At 31.4% G+C, this 20,223-nt stretch overlaps 1 protein-coding gene across 1 annotated transcript; it reads right to left on the bottom strand.

Moving 5' to 3' along the window:
- Positions 1-2,459: 2,459 nt before the first annotated feature.
- On the bottom strand, positions 2,460-18,268 carry LOC143066403 (uncharacterized). Its single transcript, XM_076239340.1, has 10 exons — positions 18,178-18,268; positions 16,450-16,737; positions 13,834-13,941; positions 13,167-13,289; positions 11,874-12,002; positions 10,023-10,254; positions 7,118-7,377; positions 5,384-5,529; positions 2,915-2,999; positions 2,460-2,660 (listed from the first exon to the last, which is right to left on the bottom strand). The coding sequence occupies exons 1-10, from the start codon at positions 18,239-18,241 to the stop codon at positions 2,587-2,589; spliced, it is 1,509 nt and encodes a 502-aa protein (XP_076095455.1). The 5' UTR covers positions 18,242-18,268; the 3' UTR covers positions 2,460-2,586.
- Positions 18,269-20,223: the final 1,955 nt, after the last annotated feature.

The following is a 20,223-nucleotide window of genomic DNA, read 5'->3' as shown; positions in this document are numbered from 1 at the left end:
GTTATTGTGTTATGATAAATTTTTGTATATTTTTTTTTTGGCTAATGTGCTTGTCTATAAAGCATTTTTGTTTTTCTTTGTTGAATTATTTGTTTGTTTTATAGTGAATAAGATTATTACACAATGTTGAATGCAGTACCCCTATAAACTGTTGCCTTTATTTGACATTAATACCAATCATGTCTAATGTTTTGTTCACAAATTGTTGTCAATATAAATGTTATTTCATTCGTTCAAACGGGAAGTGCTTTAGAATTAATTTCTGCTTGGTGTTTTTATCATATGTAGCACATAGAGCGATCTGAACAGTGGAAATTTTCTTAGTAAATTTTACCTCTTGATTAAGTTTATTCAGCTTAAGATGTGAATAGGTTTTTTTGTTTGATAGGTTAAACAATGTTTGTTTCACGGTAAACATAGAATCGGCGTTGTTATGCGACCATCCACTTTACAAAGCCCTTTTTGTTGGGTTTATATTCATTCATTGTACAAGGCTTTGTAAAATATATACTTGTATATTTGGTATAAGTATTGGTTCTATGTCTACATCGATGGAAAGTTTATACAGAAAGAATGAAATTGAAAGGTTTAGCTAGGTATAAATAAAGGAAACAGTAGTATACCGCTGTTTGAAAGTTATGAATTGATTGAAAAAAAATAATTCCGGGCTAAAAACTAAAACCGAGGAAAACACATCAACTATAGGAGGAAAACAACGAAACAAAAGAAACACTAAAGTGAACAAATCACAGCCGACAATGCAACACACAGAGAAACAAACTATAAGATAACAACATAAAGAACATTTTAAGACAAAATGGTGGCTTGAACCTGGTTTTGTGGTTAGCTAAACCTCACACTTTTAACCATGTTTAATCCACAATTTCTTCATACGAAAATGCGAGTAACAAGTCAAGAATATGAGAGCTGTTTTCCATTCGAGTTGATGTGTATTAGCTTTTCATTTTGTCATTTGATAAGGGACGTTCTATTTTGATTTTCCTCTGAGCTTTATTTTTTTGCTATCTTACTTTTTATACATATGTTAATTCATCTCGCATGAAAGTTTAGTTACATGTTCTGTAATGTGTATGTTTTTTTGTGAGGGCCTCAATGTAGATAAGCGACTGCTTATTTAGTCACCCTCTTTAAATAAAGACATTATTGATAATATTTATATTATTATAAGAGACACATCGGTAATGCGAGATTCGATATAGGTAACCTAATAAAGTACATAATTGCATCGGAAATTAACACATTTATTCTAAAACCAGTTGTTGGCATGATCAGTAATGTTCTTTGTAAAATTAAAAACCAGGTTCAACCCACCATTTTCTACATCAGAAAGTTCCTGTACCAAGTCAGAAATATGACAGTTGTTATTCGTTTGAGTTTTTGATTTTGTCCTTTGATTATTTACTTTCCATTTTCGAAATTTCTCCGGAGTTCAGTTTTTTTGGTGATTTTACTTTTTTCTCATATGATTTTTTAATGGTATGATACTAAACCCCTGACGGGAGAGATTGTACTTGATATGCATATGATGAAGACATAATCCTTCAATCAGTTTAATTGAGGTCTGGAACTTACATGTCCCATTAGTTGCTTTCGACTGTTTTTTTGCTCTTTGGCTGGGTTGTTGTCTCTTTGACTGATCCCAATTTCCATTCTCAATTTTATGAAAAGAGCATCAATAAAAGTACAAACTCTGCAAATGTTCAGCGAAGAAATAAATAAATGTGGAGATGTAAAAGGATTAAAAAACGACGTAATGGTCAGAAATATAACAGGTGTTTCCAGTTATTTCGATGGCTAATATAGTCGAGCTTTTGGTTTGAGAAAGATGTATAGACTTCCCCTTTTACATTTACCTTAAAGTTTGAAAATTTAGGTTGATCATTTTTTGTTAATGGAAGGTAGCCCAGTTTTATATGGAGAACACGATCATTTTTATTATTAATCATGATTGTAGAAAAAACAAATTCGAATGCAAATTGATTGCAGAGAAACAGAAAAGTCAGCTAATAGCTTTTTACTCGTTATCCATCCCTCTTGATAATAGTATAATACCGTTAAATCGAATAATTATGTGAAGTGTTATACCTGTACGGGTCTTTTACTTTGAAATGATCATTCTATTTCACCTCTAAACTGTAGGTGTTATTGATTTGAATCGATTGAATAAATTATCAGACTTTTGTTTAAATTATCCTCCTGAAACAGGTTTCTATAGCATTTCTGCATTGCATACTGACGGTGGTGAAAGCAAAGAAAAAGATATTTGACAAACAAATGCTTCAGAACTTGTGAAGCTAGTTTTTAAAGTTTTATTATTAGGCAGCTGAAAGATTATTTGTCTGGGAGGAAACATGATGATCCGTCTGAGAATGATCCATTCAAATCAGGTTGTATGTATTGTGTATTATATAACTTTAATAAAGTAAATACAGTAAAATTTGAACATGCGCATTAAGTAACAGCAAAAATCATTTTAAGTAAAATGTATAGACATGGATTTTAATCACAGTCTGGTTGTTTGCAAACCTTGGCATGTTAAACACGTTTTTAAGCATAACATATTTATTATAGTTCCATTTGATTCCTTATCCAGCTTACAAATTTGAACACATTGGCATATACTCCAGGCAGCATCGGTTCTGAAAATTGAAATGAAAAGCTACGAAATGAATAATGTTTATGCATTGAGTAATAACATTGTTTGCTTTGATTTAGTGCTAATTACCTTTCCTTCGTGTTGGTATCGGAATACTTAGTAAACTAGGAGCAATAAATACAATTAGTTTGTTAAAACTGTAACATAGTGAACAATTCGATATTTGTGCATTTAAAAAATACTATAAAAGAAGATTGAACCAAAGTCAACCTTTGAATCATATGAATTAAGTCTTACGTGCGCAATCAACTCCCCAAGATACAAGTCCCTGTAAATACCAGGAATTTCTATATTTACACATCAATGGACCACCACTATCACCCTAAAACAAAACAAGTGCTTTTAGAAACACATCTATACTATTAAACGAGAAGACCTCATTTTGTGTGTCGCTTCTCTTCCTTCCACAATAAGTCAATCATCATGCCTCTGTGCCCTATAGGTAACATGCATAGTCGCATTTGTCATCCATTCTTATGATTATTCAGATTGAGTTATTTTGGGAGAAAAACGACAAAAAAGGAGTCCGGATATGATTCCGTCATCAGACTAAATTTTAGTCATGGATAAGACTTCCAGTTTGAAACAAATACAACCAATCGTACGATAGATTACAAAAATGAATAAGCGATTCTGAGCGTTCTCTATATCATGGTGTTTAGATCGCAAGAATCCCACCTATTATACCTCTTTAGAGAGGACAATTATTTTTCGCGTTCCATATCATGGTGTTTAGATCGCAAGAACCACAACTATTATACCTCCTTAGAGAGGACAATTATTTTTCGCGTTTATCTACATGTAAACTACGATTGTAATACTTTAATATATAGACTCTCTGTATTCTGTCAGGGACTTTCTATGTAAGTATAGAAAGTCGACCTCGACCAAAAACTTTAACCTGAAGCGGGAGAGGCGGACGGACGGACGACCGACCGAACGAACGCACGGATGCACAGAGTAGAAACATAATGCCCATAAAAGGGAGGCAGGACCTTTTTTGAAGGCGTCGGGATTTGATGTTTTTAAGCTCGGGATTTGGGGATTGATTCTTACGGGATCCGGGAATATATTTTTCGATTTCGGGATATGAATTTCTTTCAATTCTGCATCTCGGGATTTCATTGTTTTAAGCCCGGGATTTCGGGATCAGGACCCCTCCGACCACCCCTCAAATTAGCCTTCGTCGGTCTTAGTCATTTATACAAGATTCATGTCCTACCATTGGCATGTTAATAAGGCTTTCAAAAGAAAAAGCAACGATGGAATGTTCTAGAAGCATATTTTATTAGACTATTGTCTATATATAAGCAGTTACATTTATTTTATGTTTGAAACAGTGCAAATTTTAATTTGATTTGACTTTTTACCAAAAGAAGCCTTGTAGCAAAGGAGAAGAATAATTGTGGTCTGAGTCCAGAAACACGAAAATAATTAAATTTAACAGAAATGAAACAAATATCGGACTTTAGGGAGAGGGCTTTTGATACATTTTGTGAAATTATCCATACATAATATCTTTTACAAAGAATCATTCTACAACAGTTCACAAGCTGTATATGCCCGCGATTTCTCAGGTGTGTTATATATCTATAGAAATATAAATTGTAAATTAAAGCAGAATTATACGATATATTCAATAAATTTGATCACATATATGAGCGAGAAAAGTCTAAAAGGTTTGAAAAGGTCTGAAAAAATTGATGACGAAAGATTGAAATGATATCAGATAAAAACTAACACATTCTTATTGTTGGCATTTGTTTTTGTATAGATAAATGGAAGTAGACTATTTTAATACGGGAAGTAGGTTCTTAATATTAAAGACTTGATCACTTCTGTAGGCTACTAGTCTATAGACCACATGTTAAGGTAGTCGGTAAGATAAAATCGTAACACAGTGTACTAGTGACCTAATACGATATACATATTTCAGTTAATTCGATATGGGGATTCGAGCCTTACTGGCATACTATGTAGCTATTGAATTTCCTGCACACCGGCTTCCTCTGATATTTAATGGAAACAATTATCGTACAGCTAACTTCATCCATCTAATTATCTTCTTGTCAATCAATATATATCGTGTTATATTATTGCAAAAAATCAAAAGAGAAAACCAACTGACTGACATATGTAGGGAAAAAGAAAAATGACATACAGCAAGCAAATAATGACATTAGGCATTTGTCGTCATTGTCCGTTATTATCAATTATGTTTACTGTTTTTCTATTGAATTATTAGTTCTGAATGTATCTCGGTGTTTTTTTTTTATTTTATTTTGTTTACTATTGCCAAAATGGCGGTAAATTCTAAAAATAACATTTGGCAAACATTTAAAAATGAGGACTTTATTTAGTTCCAGACATTTTGCTGCTTTCAAACACAACCGAAGTTAGCAGAACATCATGTAATAAACGAAAGAAGTGGTTTTTATTCAAGAAACACCTGCAACCATATAAACAACGATTACAGAAATTTGAATTCGCAAAATTCATTCGTCTCCTTTTTTCGTGTGTCTTGCTTTCGATAAAGCTCCAACATAACAGTTTAAAAGATAGGTTCTTGATCTTTTTTCTTTTTTTTTCATTTTTGTTTTGTTTTTCACATAATTAATTGATAGTGAAAGCTCGGTAGAACACTTTTCATTTTTGTAATTAGCTCTAAACTGCGTTTTTATCGCATTTTGCGCTTTATCGTCATACCTGACACGCGTCATTTTTTCCTTGCTGAAATCCGGCACAAAACATGTAGGGTGTAATCTGGTCCTTCAGGTCCTCAGTACCATTACATTTATTTGTATCAACTATCGGCATTACAGTATTTTTCAACTTATCTTCATTCCCTGTTTCTGAAGAAAAACACGTGCTAAAAGGTTACATATATACTACATGGCAAATTTCTAAACTATTTCAACCTCCACTAGAATATAACAGATTATACACATCAAACATTTCTAAAGCCGTCTTTCATGAAACTCGAAGCAGAAAGACATTTGATATACTAATGGTTAAAGTATAAGTTCAGTCTTACACATGACGATAGATTTGTAAGGTAGATTCTTCAGTAATGAGTTCATATTGTCAACATAGTTGTTGAAGATATAAAAAAAAAACATCTATTGCAACAAACTTTATCTATATCTCGATCAAGTATTTCTATCCGTAAATCGTAAAACAAAAGATTTTATACAACGATTTAGAAGTACTTCAGTTTTATTGTTTCATTCATAACAGACACTTTATCATAAACATTTATTTTTGGCAATTCATATTTTTTATAGGTGGAATATAGACAGTACCATTACTCAGACAAATATTTTTCATACACAATTTGCTTGTATGATTTTCTTGCGGACCATACACTATGAAACTATGAACATGATCTAGCTCAGACCGGACTAGAGAAATCCGCATATTCAACATAATGTTGCAATAAATACAAAAGTCAGTACTAGCTATGTGAAGTATTGATACATTGATTGTTAACATTTAGATATGTTTGATAAATAGTTTATTTTTAATAACAATTAGAGCCAACAAATTTCGGTCCATCGACCATTTATAATAAAAACATAACCTTTGATGCCATAGAAATAAAACGAATTATGAATTTTTACCATGGTATAGTTCTAATTTAATTGAATATATCATTCATATTATGATTTCTGTCATATATTTTTTATTTCAATATTCCCTTTAGAAAAAGACTGTTAATTTCAATACCGGAACCCCTATTACCGTATCACAAATACACTATATTATTAAAAGATAGAAAATTTGGCTTTCAACCACATATCAGAAAAAAGGACCCGCAGCATATTGAGACGTACTGTAGAAGGGGAACTGAAGACTATGAATAATACATGTGAAACAGTAGAAAAAATGGCAATAGAAAGACAAAAAAGGAGAACCTTTGTTGCTGCTTTACATGCCATTGTCTTATAATTACCTGGCAGTAAGTAAATAAGTAAGTACAATAATTATTAAAACCTAATGAGTTTATTAAGGAAGCTGCATAAATATCGTATCCACATTGACCGTTACTTTTAGCCTACTTGATTCAAGGATGATCAAGGTGGTCTATTAAAACGTGTTGAAGAAACAACATGTACCAGCAGTTGGTGAGTAACATTTCTTTTCCTTCAAATGTTTGACAGAAGCGTTGATTTTTTTTCCATTTTTAAAAATTTCTATCATAAAACACTTTTGTCTTAATCGGAATACAAACATTTGTATATTGTAGTTTATATATGTTACATTACGTAATTGATGTAGGGTAAATCCCTTTCACATTGCAATTGTTAATGAATTCATACTGGAAAATTTGGACGAGTCTGTTTCTATCGACACATTTTAATATAGATATGACCATGCAAACTTTCCTATTGTAATGAATATATGATTGAATTACAGATGTAAAAGGACGAAAGTACAAACCTTGTACGTCTCCCCATCCAGCTACAACACATTCGTCATTTACTGCTGGTTCTCTTACTGGTAAACAAATCGGGGTAACATACGCGTTAATTGTCATCGGCTTATCAAATTTGATAATAGCGACATCTTTGTCGAGAATATTGTCACCATCATTTGGAAACTTCACTATTTTGATAACATCACGAGCCTGATTATTGGCTTCATTTGTGTCTTTCAAATGACGCCCCCCAATAGCTTTCCAATCCTTCGGATTATCTGAACTGAAAAAAAGCGAGCTTTAATAAAATTGTTGTCAGTTTTGAAATAAAAATTGCTGGAAGATATATTAAAGATGAATGGTGATTTGGTTTACCAATAATAATAACCTACAAATAAGATTCCCCTTTTACAATTTCGATTATGTAAATATGTGTATAATACAGATTTGGTTATGACTCGTTACCCCTCGTGTTCAATTGTATTTTTTCAAAATTTAAACTATTCCATATTTCTTATTTGTCTTGAGTGGAAATCTGAATGAACATATTTTTTCCTGATATGTGAATAATATTATACCGAAAGATGTAACAGATAATAAAATGTATTTTACGATACACTCTAGAACCGTTTATTTTCAATTCGAAAATAAAATAGGATGTCAACCATTTAAAGACACGCCTTGTTTAGAACATAAAAAAGATTTGGATTGACCCTCATCAAGACCACCCAAAGCCAAGGATGCTTGATAACCGAAAAACTCATCATAGACATAGTTTTCCAGGATAACAATTTGTAAATCAGATTCTTGTTTCATTTACAAAGGACACAGTATAGTGGTATGTGATTTAAGGAGACAGAAAAAAAAAACCCTCAAAAAACCCCAAAGTTTGTTAATTTTTCCCGAGGTACAAGGACTTACAAAACAAGATCTTAATGAATAAATGGACAATTTAAGAAAGGTACCTTTAACATATATATAGTCTGCACCGAAACAATCAAATGCACCTGATAATGACAAGAACAACTGGATATATTGAGAAAATATAACAAGGTATATTTATGACGCTACTTGGGCATTTCGTCTACATAAGACTCACAAGTGGCCCTCGAATCAAAACAGTCTGCAACCATATATAATACGAAAGTTGGATGCAATAAAACCTGCAATGGCAAACTTAAGACGCAACTCCGCATTTCTCGGCACAAACATACCCTCTGTCTCATTGTATAAAGTGGTATCGAATTAATAGGTTATGCTTGTGCATATTCTAACTAAACAGAATTGATTTTCAGGGAAAAGCTCCTAAAAACACGTGTTTATGTCAAATGATCTTTATTATTAATTTATAGTTTTTATATTTGAATTAGAAATTATAAATACAATGTAAAAGCACCAGTAGAATATCGCTGTTTAAAAATCATAGATCGATTGAGAGAAAAAAATCCATGTTACAAACAAAAACAGAGATAAACACAGCAATACAAGGAAAACAACGGAACAGAAGAAACGCGGAAATGCAACAATAAGCATACGCCTACATACATAGATACGAACTTTTTGATACCGACATACATATTTCTGACTTGGTTAAGGACATTTTTAAGAAAACATGATGATTTGAAACTGATTTTATGGCTATCCAAATCTTCCGCTTATATAGCAATGTTTAAAAATGTAACTCTTTCCCGTTTTTGTTTATCCACAAACACATCTATCAAATAATCGGTACATAATGCTCATTGACAGATACACTAAAAGTGTTTATAAGACATCAAAGTTTTAAGCAATTTTTCTTTTTATTTAGATTTATTCATTCTGCCTGTTTAGGTCCTTTGTGGTCGTACCGTTCCTAACTCATCTCTGTTTTTATTGTTTATTTTAAGCGTTGATGGTGAGGGAAAATCAATAATAGAACTTGAGACGCAAAATCTACCAATTTTAATATCGTAATGATTTACAATGCCTAATTTAATGATGTCATCATATGAAATAGTACAATATTTTGGCAAGTATACAAAATAATCTAATGACCCAATTGGAAACTGCCAAATACAAAGGCAACTTCGTATTTTAAACACTTAGAGGGAAACGATACTGAGGAGATATTGAAGCGAAGATAGTTTATTGATAGTAAGGCCAGTAAATAAATTATGAAAAATTGTCCAAGCTTACGACGTAAAACTGAGGCAATCCACTGAATTCTTTGCTGAAGACCGTCCGATGAACCTAAATTGTTTATGTCTTCGTCGTTTGAACTCTTTTTGATAATTGTTTAATTAGCAAGCATACATCATTCCTTAAATTGCATATCCAAAAAGATATACCGCCTGTAGCGTTGACACGGTAAACGTCCTGTGTGATGTTTTCCTCACCCGCCATGTTAAAAAAAATTACACCATGGTCAACAAGACAGCCAACAATCAACAAAACACCACACAGAAAAACGAACATAATATCAAAGCAAAGTTTTCAAAGACATTTTACTGTTCATGTTTTTGTGATAATATTCCTTTAATAACTATTGCAATGAACGCAAAACACTCTAAAAAGCTGATAAAATAACGCTTTGTGTTTTTATATCATTTCTTAATTACCTGACCCCATCTTATTAATGCAAAAATCATAACAAACGGAGATGAAAAGACGATAATTGGGACCCTACGTCTCAGTCCATTTCTAAGACGCAAAAAGAAAAGGCAAACTAAGTTCGTAGGTATCATTTTACACATTCAAAAGAAATTAATGAAAACAAATAATAATTATTTATCATAGAATAAAGAAATACCATTCGTTTGCCCTTTAATTTTCACGCATACTTTATCTTTTAGAATTACAACTGTATGCTAAATCTTACTAAAGACAAAATGCAGCTTGTACATTTCATCTATGATAAGATATCTCAAAACATCTGGGTTTAAAACTTACCTCAAAAAGCAATGGGAAGCCGTAAGTGCAAATGATTCTGAAAGTAAAGCAGCTCCGCATTCATGGTTGAACGTTTTAGTTTCGGCATCGTTAAGACGCAATTGTATCGTCCAAGGCCATGAGTGAGGAGGTCTTACATCACATCCTCCGACTATTCTTAAAGCTTCTAGTTTAGGACAGTCTGGTCTTTCTAGTTTAGGTTTAATTTGTTGAACACCACATGCTCCTGCTACTGTGATATAAAGAAGCATACACATTGATTATTCTATTTCTGATGTAAATTCAAAGATATGTGATTAATTGCAACTAATAAGTCATTACTATTTACCCCCAAAGAAATAGAATTTAATAACTCAACAAAAACTAAATTTTGTTTAGACGTGGGAAGGATTATGTCAAGAGAGCATTACCTTAGGATTTACAAATGAAAGTTTGTTTTACGACCTTGACTGGCTATACAGCCCTTGCACGGTTGGTATTGGCTTTGTCTCGTTTGTTAACAGTTTATACTGTTATCTCTATTAATACATTTATATCCAAACATATGTTTTTGTAAAATAATCCTGAATTCTCTAAATATACAGTCGAATCTATATAAAAGAATTTACTCTTGAGATCATCAAATAGTAACAACAATAGCTGTCCATCCCAAGATTTAGTTATTCAAGTTCCGCATGACAAAATGTAGCAAAATTTTACATCGTAAAGGACAATTTTCTTTACTTATTGTAAATGTTTCTTTTCTTTTTTTATGCATACATATGTTACTTTGACACCGTCCTTTGGTGTTTTAAATATTCCATTTCATTAGATATGCCAATGTCCTGAGTGACGTTTCGGATTGCAATAAGTGTAATTGATGAAAAACTGGTAAGTCAGGGATATCGATATCATAACTTACTTACAACCTTTACAATGTACTAAATTATTCCATAGAAATTATTAGTTGTTTTTGGTTATTTACTCAATTTTGTCAATATAACGGAACTATAAAAAAACTGTCACAGAAGTAAGAATTTAAGCTAGCTATAAACCAGGCTTACCCATAATTTACCAGCGAAAATGCATCTACCAATACGGCAGTTGTTTTTCATTTGTTGTGTTGATTGATAGCGTTTGATTTCATCAGTTTTAAGGACTTCAACGTTTTGAATTTGCTTTATAGATCGGTAGTATTGTTATTCTTTTTAAAAAACGAATAGTTCAATAAATATGACCAATTAAATCCATCATTTGTTAACATGTGATGATAAACTGGATGCATTGCTCTTTTCTTGTAAAAAGATCTTATCATGTTAAACATTAGCAAGCTTCGTAAACAAATATATGAAGAAAAAAAACTTGATTGAAATTTAAATCAAATCACTGCCCAAAGGTACTTTTAACATTTGTTTATAGAAGCGAAAACAAGTGTATTTCCTTCATAGATTCAACATTCAAATTTGTTTTCAGTAAACATTAAATAAATTTTTAAAAGATGCTAAAACGTTTGTTAAGGTTTATGTGATTCAAATAATATTTTTACTATGGACATGTCTGTTATACATCCGGTATGGAACCGACATTTATTTTTTATTTAGTACACTACTTATATATTCCATTAAGCATTTGAGTTAATTTTTTTACAACAACCCTCCAGAATAAAATAAAGTATATTTGAGAAAACATTTACCACATGAGTGGATGGAAAAGTCTATGGGACTAATGTATCCTCCTATTACATCAAGATGTAAAAATAAAAAAATAAAAGATGTAAAAAAACCATAACTTATCAATGATTTAAAATTGTTATAAATTTCATACTACCATTCTTTTTTTTTTGTTGTTGTCAAGTTTTCTATAATGACTTACTTTTACAAATTGCGCTTGCCTCATCACTTCCATCGGCACAGTCCGTGTTGCCATTACATTTTCTGTTGTTAGGGATACATTTCTTACCATCATTACATTTAAACTGATTGGCTCTACATTTCAGAGGACCTAAATATATAGTATATCATATTTCCATCTTATTATGTTCAGTTTATTTTACAGTAGAACTTTTATTTGATGAAAGACGCTATAAACGTTTTCTTACTCCACACGCTTTGATTGTGCCTTAAAAGTAGCCAATATTGGAATTATCTTATAACAAGTTTACTGTCACATATATATTACATTCATCTGCATGCGATTTTGAAATGTTCATAATTTATAGTTTACACTACCACTGGTTCCTTATTATCATTGCAGCACTAAAACCAAGGCCATTCACTTCGATGTTTTTCATGCTGATTGCTGTTTCAAGTGTAAACATTCCTTTGGTAATGCAAGACTACAATAACACTGCAGTTAATATCTCTTTGATAGCACCTTTTACTTTCGACAAGTTATTTCTAAATGTAAGTAGTTATGTTTGGACTCCCTGAACTTTTCTATTTAAAGTATAGACCAGTCATCAAAATGTTTAACAGTCTTATACAAACAATCTTTATGATAAAAAAGCAAATGCTTTTTTTAGGAATGCAACAATATAAGGAAATACACACATTTATTAAATTACGCACCAAGGCTAAGTTATAACAAAGATTAAATTGCCTTAACAATAAAGATTAGGCAGTAGGACTTTATTTTATTTGACAACTCCCCATATCGATAGCAAAAGCAAAAAAAGCTTTGGTTGTGTTTAAAACTTAAAAAATATTGGAATAATTGATGGTTTTCAAAGATACCAGGTTTATATTTTAATACGCCAGACGCGCGTGTCGTTTACATAAAACTCATCAGTGACGCTAATATAAAAAAAAGTAAGAAAGCCAAACAAGTATGAAGTTGAAGAGCATTGAGGACCAAAAATCGCAAAAAGTTGTGCCAAATACGGCTATGGTTATCTATGCATGGGAAAAGAATTATTTTTTCTTAGTATTCCGAATAATTCATACTTTCGCAAAAAAATAGTCAATACTAGTCATTAATTACGCCTTACAATAAACACAAATACAAACTTGGAATCTTTTTTTCCCCCAGGAAATTGAAAATAATATAAGGTAATATACAAATATAAAATCACGCACAAAGACTTAGTTACAACAGTTATTGTGTTACCTCGAAGATTGTGCAATTCAATCATTTCAATTATGCTTGATTATATTATTATATACTTACAGTGGGCTAATTCGTCACTGTTATCGGAACAATCTTTATAACCGTCACACTTCTTTGTTATCGGAATGCATTTTTCACCATTCTTGCATTTAAACTCATTTGATTTACATTGGACAGTAGTACCTGTAACGATTTTTTTCAATTGCAAATTAATTTTATAATATAGCTCCAAATCTAAATAGATACCGTATTTTTTTATAATAAGTAAATGAATTTTTCAACATTTCTATGTGCGTACAAAATGCCAGTTTTACCACAAACTGCCACATCTATTGAAATTAATTAATTTTTGCACCTCATGTTTTTGAGTTTTTTTTACAGATTTTGTTGATTTAATCTGGCTACAAACATATCACATAGTTGGGACATTTAGGTTTACATTTGTATGACAAATAATGGAATTAACAATGGACCTGTTTAATTCCTTAAATGTGTTATAATGTGTCCCAGTCATGGCACTCTCCACTTAGGTTCAGTGGCTTCAATAGGTTTCCGTACGTTTATAAGTTTTTATCTGTTGAACCGTTAAAATTCTCCATCAATTTTTCACATTAAAAACTATTTTGAAAAATGATATTTTTGAGTTTTTTAAAAATAAGGGACTATAAATTGTTCAACAGTTTCACAAACGACATCCATCGACCTAATAGAGAATAATAAGACTTACAATTGTCTTCGTCGCTACCATCCTTGCAGTCTTTCTTTCCATCACAGCGTTTAGATTTTGGTATGCATTTAAGATTACCGACGCACTGGAATTTATTTTTATTACACCCTGCAAGGCATTAGTACATATTGATATATATGTTATTCACATGCGTATGCGTATAGTTATTCACATGCGTATTGTACAAATATAATGTTTTATAATGAAAATGATATTTACTGCCATTAAAGTCAACATCGTTTCTACAAGACTACAAGAATGGTGTCTGATAATTTGTTAATATATTCAATTTTTTTTTTTTCTTTTTATATTTTGTTCCCTGAAATCAATTCTGGGTTGGCCCATTAGTGGAGTCCATGTGCCATATTTTGCCTCTCGTTAATAGTCTTTTGTTTTAAATCAGAGAATATTTGCATGTAATAATATTGGTAATGAAAACATCCTCATTTAACTTTCTGAAAATTTTTAAAACATTATATTTCTCCATCACACACTATTATGAATCATTTTTCTAAAAAAAAGTGTTAAGAAAGGAGTATTAACTCCTAATATACAGTCGATATAAAGGTGCCACTCTTGTCTTCCAAAAATTAATCATGGACGGCTTGAACGATATACTCTAAAGAGCCAAATAAGGATCAAAGTTAAAGAGCACCACCATTTCCAAAAGATATTGCAAAATACAATTAAATTCATGGGTAAAAAAATCCTTAGTAAGGTCAATACTGAAAATGACGATAATATTTCATTAGTACAAGCATTACAGTGTGAAGATCATTAGTCTTGCATCCATGAACAAAAGAGATTTCAGTTATATCGAATCGTTCAACCGAACCTGCTTATATATTTTGTCAAATGATAAAACAAAGCATGGACAATCTTAAGAAAGCAATGTCAAATGCAATAGCGCCATTTAAATGTAAAACAAATGTGAAATATCAATTACAAAAAAAAAAACAAAAAAAAAAAAAAAAAAAAAACAAACAAACAAAAAGAAAAATACTGTCGGACAAAGTTAAAAGTATAAAAAAGTTTTAGTCAATCTTTGCAAAACAGCACTCAAGTAAGTAGAAAGTGAGAACTCTGTCAGAGTTACAAGATAAAGTTAACTGGACAATCTGTATAAGAATCACAAGGAAGTGAAAAACGGTGTGGTAATAATAACTATATATTTATTGAGCGAAAAAAGTGTAAAAGATAAAAAGTGCGATTTGAAGAATTTCCGATCCTTGACAGCTATGCTCATTGAAAAAGACTTGTCGATTTCAGACCATTTACTAAATAATTACATACGGAATGATGTAAATGGCGAGGGGTAATCTACCAAAATAAAAGGAGATAAAGTCTGCACTTAAGAGTCAATATTTCGTGACATCAGCTCTATCACAAACGCCCTTCTTGGTAAAAACTAAAGAAGGATATTTACTTAGTAATGCCAAATAGGAAAATCACACAGACATAAATGAAATAGTGCTGGTACCAGAGGGTTAAAAAGTCGAGGGAAACTCCTAACATAATGGCCAATAGTAGATAGAATGTGCATTTGGAAAAATTAACGGATGAAATATACAATCTAGAGAACATCAGAAACCATAATTTCACCATGAAAAAAAAATCATTTAGTTTGAATGGATTTTTCATATATTTTAGGTAAATCCAGAAAAGTGCTTCAAACGCTTGAAATTAATAACGTGTTGTTTCCTATATTTTTTGGCATTGATGGTATGTTGTGTTTTGTGCTATAATGTTTGTCTGGTTTTTTTTTTCTTTGTTGTCCGTTGATCTTCGACGTATGAATTTGAATGTCCCTCTTGTATCTTACGCCCCTCTGTTACAACGGATTGCTAGTGTATCTAGCAAACAAAATGTTAAGACAAATATAAGTAATCAGTACTAAGTAAAGCCATAATTTTTTCAAGCAGCGAAATTCCTAACATTCCCCTACACTTGTATAAATGAATGAGAACAAACACCAAACAAGATTAGTACTTTAAAAACTACAATGATCGATTGCAAAACTAAATCTATTTAAATGTGAAGCATTGTGTTTATGAGATGAAAATACTATACACAAATATTTGAATATGTATATTGATTCATTTGAAAGGTATCAATCAACAACGTAAAAAACAGTTATAGTACCACTTAAGCAATAATATGTTTAAGCAAAGTTAGATATGACCCCAACCGCTTCAGACAAAATTGTCATTTATTTCATGATAGGTATTACCTACTTTATCTTACTCTGTTAATCTAATTGTCATATCCTAGTTCTTGTGTGTTGTTTGTTTTGGAAAATAGTGATACGCCTTTCGCTTTTATGTTTGGTAATAAATGTGATTGGGTAATGCCTAAATGATTGTTTTATACATATACCCCTATCAACTTAAAATAAGAAATAGAACTAATCATTAAAAAGTAACTGAATTGAACATCCACAAGTAGACGATTGTCTTTTAGTTTAAGTAGAAGTTAAAAATTCAAGAATCGTTCTGAGAATTTTTTTTTCATTGTCACCACCTAGCATATAAAATTTTTACGGATGGCCTGGAAAAACGTCACCACAACAACCCTTTCAAAATATCAACATTAAAAGTACTAGTAACAAAATTTTACCTCTTACACATCTGAATACTACAGTTAGTATAACAGACGTTCCTGGACAAGGGTCTCTGAATACGCTGTTTGAAGAGAATAGTTCGCAGTCTTGTTTGCTTTGGCACAGCTGGATGACTTTTGTTTTGGCATTATTTGTTTTACCGCACCATGAAACCGCTCTATTGGCATTACGACATTTATTCCTGGTTCTACGTAGTCCGTATGTTGCAGTCATAATTTGAAGACGTCGATTCTTCTTACAACTTATTGTTTGTCTATCTCCTTGACATATTGCGACTCTTTTACCTTTATCATAAAAAAAATACCAAAGAATAATATTTCATTGTTTTGATATCTGCATATAAAAGAATGAATTATAGTTATCCCGAATATGTTCTTCTTCCATATAAGCTGATGGACCAATGTAAATATAAACACTGTTGACTAGTTTTAAACATAGTGCAATACATTGGTCTCAAAATTTGTCAGTATTTTGTTTGCAGGTTCCGATAATTTCATTGCAATCTGAAGATCACATGCTTTGTATGTACAATTATGTTTTTATCACGTCTGGCCCATGGACCTGGATCATGTTTTGTTCCTTGATTACTGTAAACCAACTTATTTTCACGAGTAGAAACATACCGCGATTATAAATCATCTTGAATATGTTAACTTGAGTATCGTGAAATGGACTAGAAAGAGATAAACGCGAAATAAAGTATCAGGTTGATAATGGTACATATTTCGTATTAATCTTCAATACTTATTCGAACTTTTTCGTCTCAACAGAAAAATATTATACTAACAAGGTCATATGCTGCTATCTTTGGGAAAATAAAAAAAAAAATCTTTGTAGTTTTACTAACTGTTGGCAATTTAATAACACTTACTGTGTTATTGTTTTAAGAAATGGTTTTTGAACATGTTAAATGAATTGATTGTACTCAAAACAAATATTTTAAATATTGGTTTGCAACGGGAACCAATATTTTAATAAAATAGGTTTTTTGTTTCTTGATGACGATTGGGAAGAAAAAAAAATAGATATGACTTTTGTAATTATTAGTAGATGGTTATGTTAGTCACACGTTGAATGTTGGTGTTCTCATATAAAAAGAACTTATACACAACTATACACAAAAAAATCTCCAGAAATTAACAGAATGGTTCTTCATGTATCAATTATGTAAAAGTATGTCATATCTAAACTCATATAAAGTATTTGCTCGAAGACATGAACTTTGAATACTGTGGATTCATTATAAGTTGAATACCAATTTTCGTGTGTTTCTTTGGTACCACAAATTCAAATGCTCAACGATTAAGTAATTTCATGCATGGATTTGCAAAACCACGAAATCAAATATCCACAAAAAAAACCCAAGTTTTTAGCATTCCACAAAAATTGATACCCACGAAAATAATTGAATCCACAGTAATACGACAATAGTATATCGTTGCTGTTAACATACAATCAATGTCGAAACCGGATAAGTTTTATTAGTCACAACTTCGATCTTGACATCATCATTGGTATTAACTTTGCACAGGTTTCGGTGGTTATATAATCTGTAACACAACTCGTATCATGTGTTGTAAGAAACATCGTTCGTTCACAATTCATAAACAAACCAAACAAGAATGGTAGAGCTTGACAACATTAAGTGTCAGAATTCATTCTGTTTATAAGCTTGCCTGAAATATTCACATTATTTTCTGGAACATTTATATGTTCGACCTTACCTTCTATATTTTCCACGAGAGTTGTAAAAGCAATGAATAAACTAAAAACAATAAAGATATGCATCCCAATGGTACGCCTTATCTACTTTCCAACAGGATCAGACTGTAGGTATACCACATTACAATAATATCTTAGAATAATATATTCATATTCGTTATTCTGTTGGAAATATGTACATTTAATTTAATAATAATCATATATATACTTAACACCTTGTATATATATATTTTTTTACTTCCCGTTAACAAAAGATGCATTTTCTTTTCTTTAATACACACAATATTAACTATTTTATTGAACATGAGTGAGCATTATTTCCGTGAACACTTTTATTAAGACAATATTACCATAATACTATTAAAAGGTTTCATAAAATCTATATATTTTTTTCATATGTGATGCATATAATGCACTTAAATCTTGAATTGTAAATTTATAAAGGCATTATTGCTTGTTAATTTAATATTGAATTGCTTTTGTTAGATTTTCTTTTTGGCTCACCTTCATAAAGAACGGTAGCAGTCAAAAGTGTGATGATCAAAGATGAAATGACAGCGGGCACACGTTAACTTTTCATGCACCGGTATAATCGTATAGAAAACATGTCCATTTTATCTAACTGTTTGATTGATTGATGGCTTAAGGTTGTTCAGGGGTATAGAAAAAAATACAGAATTTTCTTATACTTTGCCAAATTGAAGATTTTACCATGTTTTGTTTTCAAAAATATTATAAAAGGTATGAGCCATCGCGCTATTTTTCAAGGTAAGAGTTCAAAAATGCCAAAGTTTGCTTAGATTGTACATGAAAAAACACATTTCTTGTGCATACAAAAAAATCTATGTTACAGAATTTTGAAATAAAAAAATGAGAAGATAGGTTTTATAATATAGTTTAAGAAAATAAAAAGAAAAAATGATGTCACTATAAGAATTATCTCCCCTTAAATGGCTTATTTTAAAAATTAATTCTATAAGCACAAATATGTGTTATTTGTTAAAACCTTATAACTAAGTTTTCTTTATATAAATAGACGTGTAACCAATAAATTGCAATATGTCTCCACATTATCTGATTAGGGCAAAGAACTAGACCGATTATTTACTGTGATTGTACAATTCAAGATTGCTGTATACCCCTGACCTACCTTAAATGGTTTCTACTAATAAAATTTGACCTTAAAGTGGGAGAAATGATTTATAGGTGATTCATGTGGATCAGGATCTGCTTACCCTTCCGAAGCACCTGAAATCATCCCCAGTTTTAGGTGGGATTCGTGTTGCTAAGTCTTTATTTTTCTTTGTTGTGTCTTGTGTACTATTATTTGTCTGTTTGTCATTTTTATTTTTAGCCATGGCGTTGTCGTTTTATTTTCAATCTGTGAATTTGTCCTTTACATATCTTGGATAAATAGCTATCTTTATTTCACATAACTAAATTTAATATTGTGTGTAAAAGCACGAAATGTTGATCTTACCGCCCAATAAATGATGAAGAGCTCACAGTAAACTGTTAGCTGTGTTTTTTCCTTTGTAGAAATTTCCATTGGGAACAAAGTATCAATAGTGATATATTTTAACCTTAATATAAAAACAATTGTCCCCTATTCAAATGTTTCTGTTTATCGAACTCTTTAGAGGTTTTGATGGGTAAATCCTGCATAGACACAAGAGGTAATTCTCATCAAAATAAAGGTGTTATCCGTGTGACAAGGATTAATTTTGGAACGTCAACAATAAAATTGAGAATGGAAATGGGGAATGTGTCAAAGAGACAACAATCCGACCATAGAACAGACAACAGCCAAAGGTCACCAATAGGTCATCAATGTAGCGATAAACTCTCACACCCGGAGGCGTCCTTCAGCTGGCCCGTAAACAAATATCTATACTAGTTCAGTGATAATGGACGTCATACGAAACTCCAAATTATACACAAGAAACAGGCGCAAAAGGCGGCGGGGTTAAACATGTTATTTTCAGATCTCAACCCTCCCCCTATACCTCTAGCCAATGTAGAAAAGTAAACGTGTAACAATACGGACA

This window comes from Mytilus galloprovincialis, chromosome 3 (assembly GCF_965363235.1).
Source record: "Mytilus galloprovincialis chromosome 3, xbMytGall1.hap1.1, whole genome shotgun sequence".
Taxonomy (NCBI): Eukaryota; Metazoa; Mollusca; class Bivalvia; order Mytilida; family Mytilidae; genus Mytilus; species Mytilus galloprovincialis.
The sequence above is the reverse complement of the archived record's forward strand: the minus strand, read 5'-3'. Positions and strand labels throughout refer to the sequence as shown.